Source organism: Tigriopus californicus, chromosome 10 (genome assembly GCF_007210705.1).
Source record: "Tigriopus californicus strain San Diego chromosome 10, Tcal_SD_v2.1, whole genome shotgun sequence".
NCBI lineage: Eukaryota > Metazoa > Arthropoda > Copepoda > Harpacticoida > Harpacticidae > Tigriopus > Tigriopus californicus.
Window position 1 is genome coordinate 6,767,703 of NC_081449.1, and position 7,124 is coordinate 6,774,826.

The window sequence follows — 7,124 nt, forward strand, 5'->3', positions numbered from 1 at the left end:
CACTTGCCTTCATCAGCTGGTACATAAATTTTGGTCGGGCCAATGCGACATCTAGTCGTTGTATGATCTGTGCCTGTCCTTCCTTCGCTCTAGATCCTCCACTCACAGGCAGACACACGCAGACACCAATCTATCCCATAAGAGTGGTGCCAGGTTGGCACTCTCCAAGTGTGCACCCGATTCAGCAGACCCGTCAAGCCAAACCGAGGTGGGCCTGTGGGCACACAGAAAGGAGGATAAGAAGCGAGGCCTGGTGCTCCGACCTACCCAGTACCACGACGCTTACCGTCAAGTAGTCCTCTGAGTACTAGAGTTCTTCCACTGGATGGACCCAAGGAGAACGAGAGGGTTCGATCCGTTCGATCGTACATATGAAGATCAAAGTAGAGAGAAAACCGAACGGCGTCGAGTCCTGCTTGGACTTCCATCATGAGACCTTTAGGCACTACGACTGACTGACTGACTGACTGACTGAAAGGAGGTAGAAGAGGTTCACCTTCCCACCTTGTCATTGATCTTTCAATCTGGCCCATGACTTATGGTGTTTGGCGAGGCGTGCGTGCCCCACCCTCCGTGTCCCTGCCTTCTGTTCCGATGGGCGGGCGCATCCTGCCATCCTCCTAAACACGCGTCCACTGATCGCCCAATCGGCCACCGTTTATCAGTGGATGGATCCGAAGCTAAAGTTGCAGATCTGGATCACAGATCAGGCTGGCTGAACTTCATTATTACTTTGACATATCTCGCAATCTTCCGTGTGCAATCCAGAGTAACGAGCCCTTCCTCCCCGCCTTAAACCAAAGAGCCCGTGGGGCGGTTCCCTCCAGCTAGTTCCCGCCGTTCCCACCGTCAATATGGAGGCCACGGTGGATGACCAACTCTCGTTGATCAACCTCGAATCGCCGTCTTCGCCTGAATCTCCCGAGACCGAGATGGAACACGTGCAGACCGAATCAGAGGCTATAAGTCTGGACGAAAGTCCGGAAGCGGTTCTCGGGACCGATGCCACCCCTGAGGCCACCATTCAAAGCCTGACCCTCAAGGTTGAAGCGTTGGAGCGGACCTTAGATGAGAGTAAGAGCGAGGTAGCCGTGGCCGAGTGTCTCAAGGATTCGGTCATTCACCTGGAACGGGTCAAAAAGTCCCAAGATGAGGAGCTGGCCACGCTTCAGCAACTTTTAAACGAGGCCCACGATGAGGCCTCGTCCAATCGGACCCGATTCGAGCACGAACTGGCCAAGATCCGCGCCATCAAGAACCAGTTGGAGCACGAGAATCATGAGCTCAAGATCTCACTCAAGTTGGGACGAGGCGGGAGTGTGAGCGCGGCCATGGGTCAAGTGGGCGTGAGTGATGGGAGTGTGCTGGATAAAGAAACGATTTCCCAGATCTCGGATGCCACGCGGTCATTCGCTCGACGCATGAGGAGCAATATCCAGACCGCGGTCATCCGACCCAGTTCCTCCAAACCCGAATTGGATGACAACATGAAGCGGGCCTATGAAGACACGGAGCTGCTCAAATCCATTGTCGTACCACTGGAGGAGCAGATCAACGCCCTCAAGGACAAATTGAGAGAGACGGACTCGCTCTTACGCGAGCAAGAGAGTCGGCAAGGTCAAACCCTGTTAGGAGTCGAGGCCATGGCCCAATGGCTGAGTGGTCGATCTCTGGAGGAGGCCATGGCCGGATTGGTGGAAAAATCCAACGATCCTGATCTGCTCTCTACCCGCGATCGCCTCAAAGAAGATCTCTATGTCGGCCTCTTGAGTACGCGATATAGCCTCTTGAATTCCGAATTGGCCGGCCTGAGACGCGAACATGCGGAAACCGTAGAGCTTTTGTCGAAGGAGCGATCGTGCACCAAGAAACTCCGACAGGAGTCTGTGATCAATAGCAGTGATCTGGTTCGACTGCAACGCGAACATCTCGGTGAAGTCACTCGACTGCAAGCCGTGCTCTCTGAGGAACAAATGCGAGAGATTATGAAACCACAGAGTCCTGCCACCCACCTCAATGATAATAGCGCCATTAGTACGCTGCCCGAAGATTCGAGTCCAGCGGAAACGATCGGCGTTTCTGACCTCGATGTCAAACCACCACCACTCGACACTTCCAATTCCAATTCGACTTCCAATTCAAGCGTGGATTCCAGTCCCGTGCATGACAATGTTTCCGGCAAGTCGGACGATTCATTAAACATGGCCCGCATTGTGAGCAGTGTTGAGTGGGACGATATGCAAAAGGAGCTGAGCAAAGTTCGAGCTTTATTGGGCGTGGGAGCAGGTGATTCCGTGGTGGGCTCGGATCAATATAGAGAGCTTCAAAAGGAGTTGATCGAGCTGAAGAAACAGAAGGCCGTGTTGGCCAAGAGTGAGGCCAAATCGAAGCAAGACCTGCAAAACGAGGCGGCGTTTCGACGAGAAGCCGAACAATTGTGGAATGAGCGCTCCGAGTTCCATAAGACCGAAACCGAAGGCTTGACGCAACGAATCCAGGAGCTCGAAGGATTGTTGGAACAAGTTCAGTTGCGATACAATACCACGCACGAGTCCACGCGAAAAGACTTGCTTTCGCTAACCACAGACCGTGAGAAGATTGTGAGAGAGCTCAAGCGATTGCAGGATGAAGTGGATCTCTTGGTCGGGAAACACCACTCCCGAGCGGAAGAAATGCAAAATGAGATGATCAACTTACCCGAAAAGACGGAGGACATGCATTTGTTGCTCTTGAAATACGGCGAGGATCTGATCACCACCAAGGTGGCCAAAGAAAGATTAGAGGAGAGGATGCGGAGTGAAGTGGCTTTCTTGAAATCACAAATCATTGGTGAGCAACAAGCCAAGGAGAGCATTGAAGACCAACTGAATACGGAAAACGATGCACTTAAGGAAGAGTTGAGCAAGCACCAAAAATGCAAGAAGGAGCTTGAGCGTGAGAAGTTAAGGCGACGGGAAATGGAGGGAGATCAAGAAAGGCAAATCCAAACTCAGGCCCACCTCCAAACCCAGATGGAGGCGCACTTGAAAGAGAAACAGAATCTAGAACGGCAGCTATTGGAGATGAAGAACAAAATCCGAAATCTTCAGCAAGAGCTGGACAACACTGTGGCCGTCCAAACGGACTTTGTGCGATTATCTCAGAGTCTGCAAATGGAACTAGAGAAGATTCGCCAATCTGAAAAGGAGGTAATTTAGTCATCACCTATTCATATTGAGTAATGATACCGAGGACAACGAGAACGAACCTATGGCGCCATTTTATCAATCATCTTTTCAGGTCCGATGGCAACATGAAGACGATGTGGACGCTTGTCAGACTTGCAAGATCAGCTTGAACGCCACCAAACGAAAGCACCATTGCCGTCATTGCGGCAAGATCTTTTGCTCCGAATGTGTGCGTAAGAGCGTTCCCTCTGGGCCCAAGCAACGGCTGTGCAAGGTGTGCGACGTGTGCCACACGCTTCTAAACCAAAATTCGGCTCCATATTTCTCCACTGAGGCGCCCCAGGTTTCGTGAGCCGCCAACGAATGATCGCCCGTTTTGTGATACTATCTAGCGTATTTTTCTCCTCCCTTTTTTGTGCCTAGTTATTTTTGTATTTCTAGTCGTGTCTTTAAAGTCATGTGCACCAATCCTACTACTTACGTTAAATAGTGATTGGCTCCATGATCACACTACCACCACCAACACACATCTATGTATATGAATCTAATAAATTGACACTTTATAATCACCGACCTCTTTGTGGCGGTTTTCTCCATCAGATTTTTAGATACGTCTTTGCCCTTGTTCCAGGTCGGAAGCATGAAAGCATGAACTATGACCGGGTCCAACCTGTGCTTACCAAAGGTGGCCGTGTTTGGCACGAGCACGGTCAGCCGCATCATCGTAAATGTTCTCCAACAAGAAGTGAGTAGCAATCTAACGAACATATTTTTGATGTACACAGTAAAGTGTTATGTTGAGTACATATTAGATAGCTTGGTATGGTAGACTGACTCTTTCGAATTCTCGTGACGCGTTGAAACGATCCTTTCAGGGGTTTCAAATCGAAGCAATATGGGGTCAGACGCCTGAAGAGGCCGAGTTCTTGTCTCGCGAATTGAATATTCCGTACTTCACCTCGCGCGTGGATGATGTGCTTCTACGGAAGGAAGTTGATCTCATTGTCATTCTGTGCACCCCTGCTTTGCATTCGCAAATTGCCGTGAAGGCTCTGGGTGAGTGAGTCCGTCCACGAAGCGATCACCTCACATTGAACCTGGCCTTGATCCACCAGATCTTCCTCTCGTTGCAGGCATTGGCAAACACGTTATTGTGCAATCACCGAGCGGCCTAAATCAAGATGAAACGCTTAGAATGGTTCAAGCTGCTCAATACTACCCGAAGCTATGCTCGTTTCTCAGCAACGGCTTAAGATTCCTGCCTGCTGTGACGAAAATGAAAAGTGCCATTCAATCCGGCTTTATAGGCGCGAGGATCAATTTAGTCGATGTTCGCCTCAATATGGGCAGTATCATCGGGAAGAAGTACTCCTGGCTTTGTGATGACGTTATGGGTGGGGGAGTACTCAATGTCTTTGGAGCTCACATCATTGATCTCATTCATTTCCTCACGGAACAGAGTGTAACTCGAGTCCATGGAACGGTGCGAACCTTTACCAAAACCACCAAGTACATCCACGGCATCCGACAAATCAAAAGCGACGACTTTGTCTCATTTCAAATGGAGATGAGTGGAGGCACCTTTGCGTCCGTCACTTTAAGCTCACAAGTGTGTGGCTTTGTTCAAGAGTTTCACGTGAGCGGCGACGAAGGACGCCTTATTGTGCGCAATGGAGATCTCTTTGGCCACCAACAAGACACTTCGGATGAAGACATCATCTTATTCCAAGACGTCTCTCAATGCTCCTCCGGTCTGGAGGACCCGCTGTTACCTTCAATATACCTGAATGGCCTCTCTACCATGTTTTCGAGCTTGGCTGACCTTTTTCGTGCGACCGCGGTCGACGAATCCAACAATGCAAAATTCAGATCACCCTCGAGTGATTCCAAGGCAAAATTTGCCACGTTCAATGACGCTCAGCACATTCAAGCTGTGATCGAGGCCATTCGAACCTCGTCCAAAGAGCGATGCTGGACAAAGGTGACTGAAAAATCCGAGGAAGAGATCCTAATGATGTTGTCCGAGAACACTTTCTAGAGCCTAACCTGAAACCTACCTCTTCATTTTTCCACTTCTGCAACAAAATCACCTTTATCACGTCCACCATCTCGTTCTTCCTGATCAGTCACTCCATCTTTTTCTTTCCTCCTCTACCACCTTCGTTTTCTTCGTCTCCAGCCTCATTTTCTCACCTGGGAAATATGTGTATGGTCTTTCTATCGCACCTAGCATGTTGTTCTAACCACCTGGGTAGCCATGTGTCCCAACACCCGGTAATTCACTCTTCTGAGCCTTCCTTGAATCTGTAACCAGATACGTCTCGATTTTTGGTGTAGCTTTGTATGTCTGTTGCTTTCCTCTTTCGGTCCCTCGTTACTTGCTCTTAACCAAGCCACCATATCCATCTTTTCAGCACTCTGACTTATCTTTCAGGTGATCACTGACGATTGGTGGAAGTAAACCGCTTCTTGAAACTATGGCCTGGGTGCACTACGTAAAATCACCTCAATCTATCTCAGAATAGTTGAAAAAAAGCAAATATAATTCTATTTATAACACCAACAAATTAAAGTTAAGGCGTCTTTCATCAGTTTGCATGACAACGGAGGGAAAGTGATGTTATTCTAGAACAATTCACCTCGAATCAAATTCCACGCTTCAGTTGCGACCTGCGTTTTGGCCGTTTTCTTTAGAGGAGCCGTGGCGAAGTATTCTTTATCTTTAAAGCCAAGTCGGAAGGTGAATTCCAGTTTGCGAAACAACTTCCCGTTCTTCTCCCAAGTTTTGATCAGATTTTCCGAGACACACTCAAATACGGGATCAGGCAGTTTGGCTGACGAAAGAAGGGTAATTTATTAATAAGTTTGGACTGACATCACAAAATGGAAAAAGCTCCTTACCTCGGTTCGCATATTCGTAGAGAGCGCAAATGGGATTAGCCACTTGCACGACTTCGTAAACACGTTTCCCCGAAGAAGTGTCCTCTTTTTTCGATTTTGAGGGACTAGTAGGGATAACTGGACCAATCATCGGAGTTGAATCGGGCCCTGAGGGATCGGTGCAAGCTTTCTTGCTCGCTTCGTCGCTCTCGGATGATGACGTAGCTTTCCGTTTCTTCTGCTTCTTCTTGGTTTTCTGATGAGGGGCCTTCCATTCTGGAGGAAGGATTTTCAAAATGTCGGCCGCAGCTAAAGATTTAGCCATCTTCTTTGCACGAGCCGTACCCGTGGCAGAATACTCGCCAAATGTGCACTTCAGAGTGAAAAGCTTCTGATGCGGTGGCCCACTTTCACTTAATACCTCCCACTCGGGTGCAACATCGCGGCACATAGAAATCCGATTTAATTCAATAGCGGCATCCGCGGGAGCCACGGGTTCGACCGGACTACTGGTTTGTTGGTCCGATTCCGAAATCGCCGAGGAGCTCATGGCTTGCTGTTGCAATACATCCTTCATATCGGGTAGAGCTTGAATGACGGGCAAAGCTTGCCGAGATGCATTGTGCTTGGCCAACTGCGGCATATCAGCCTGTCCGTAGAAATCCATGCCAGCAATTTCCAGTTTGACTCGATAGTTACCCCGCATGTCGTCCTTACTCCACATCTTCATGGCCGAATTGTACACGAAATTGGCAGGCTCGAGGAACACAAACTCCATCTTCAGCCCCTTCCGACTAGCCCGGATGTACGGTACAGCAGCCCTTCCGACTAGCCATCACGTTTAGATCCGACGTGGGCGTGGCGTTCTCGGGGCGGATTTTCATGGTACTTTTGGGCCGATAATGGGTGTTGGTCACGGCTTGCAGAGCCGCATTGCGCTTGGCGTCCTGGGCGTTGCCGCCCGTGCCTTCGTACNCCGTAAAACTTCATCTAATTATAGCTTAAAAATGTGTTTTCTGTCATCAGTTTTGCCTCTGGAGTCGCGGAACCGGAGCATCGGATATGAGAGCAGAAATT

The 7,124-nt window shown here is 49.4% G+C and overlaps 3 protein-coding genes across 5 annotated transcripts in view; 2 read left to right on the forward strand and 1 right to left on the reverse strand.

The window, feature by feature from the left end:
• Positions 1-472: 472 nt before the first annotated feature.
• LOC131887562 (rab GTPase-binding effector protein 1-like) lies at positions 473-3,798 on the forward strand. The gene is made up of 2 exons (XM_059236178.1): positions 473-3,188; positions 3,280-3,798. The coding sequence occupies exons 1-2, from the start codon at positions 855-857 to the stop codon at positions 3,517-3,519; spliced, it is 2,574 nt and encodes an 857-aa protein (XP_059092161.1). The 5' UTR covers positions 473-854; the 3' UTR covers positions 3,520-3,798.
• LOC131887564 (glucose-fructose oxidoreductase domain-containing protein 1-like) lies at positions 3,774-5,758 on the forward strand. 3 transcript variants are annotated; one of them, XR_009374046.1, is made up of 4 exons: positions 3,774-3,912; positions 4,043-4,223; positions 4,301-5,441; positions 5,602-5,739. XR_009374046.1 is itself a non-coding variant. In XM_059236181.1 (4 exons), exons 1-4 carry the CDS (start codon positions 3,823-3,825, stop codon positions 5,626-5,628), a joined length of 1,146 nt encoding a protein of 381 aa, XP_059092164.1. In that variant the 5' UTR covers positions 3,774-3,822; the 3' UTR covers positions 5,629-5,758. The 3 variants fall into 3 exon arrangements, 2 of the variants coding, with proteins under 2 accessions (XP_059092164.1, XP_059092163.1); XM_059236181.1 differs by having other exon boundaries at positions 4,301-5,148; positions 5,602-5,758; XM_059236180.1 differs by lacking the exon at positions 5,602-5,739 and having other exon boundaries at positions 4,301-5,594.
• LOC131887563 (double-stranded RNA-binding protein Staufen homolog) overlaps positions 5,690-7,124 on the reverse strand; it is a 2,580-nt gene continuing 1,145 nt past the window's right edge. The window contains exons 2-4 of the mRNA XM_059236179.1: positions 6,867-7,014; positions 6,069-6,832; positions 5,690-6,001 (exon numbers count right to left, since the gene is read on the reverse strand). Coding sequence (XP_059092162.1) covers positions 5,793-6,001; positions 6,069-6,832; positions 6,867-7,014 — 1,121 coding nt within the window. The 3' untranslated portion in view covers positions 5,690-5,792. The remainder of the gene's footprint in view (positions 6,002-6,068; positions 6,833-6,866; positions 7,015-7,124) is intronic.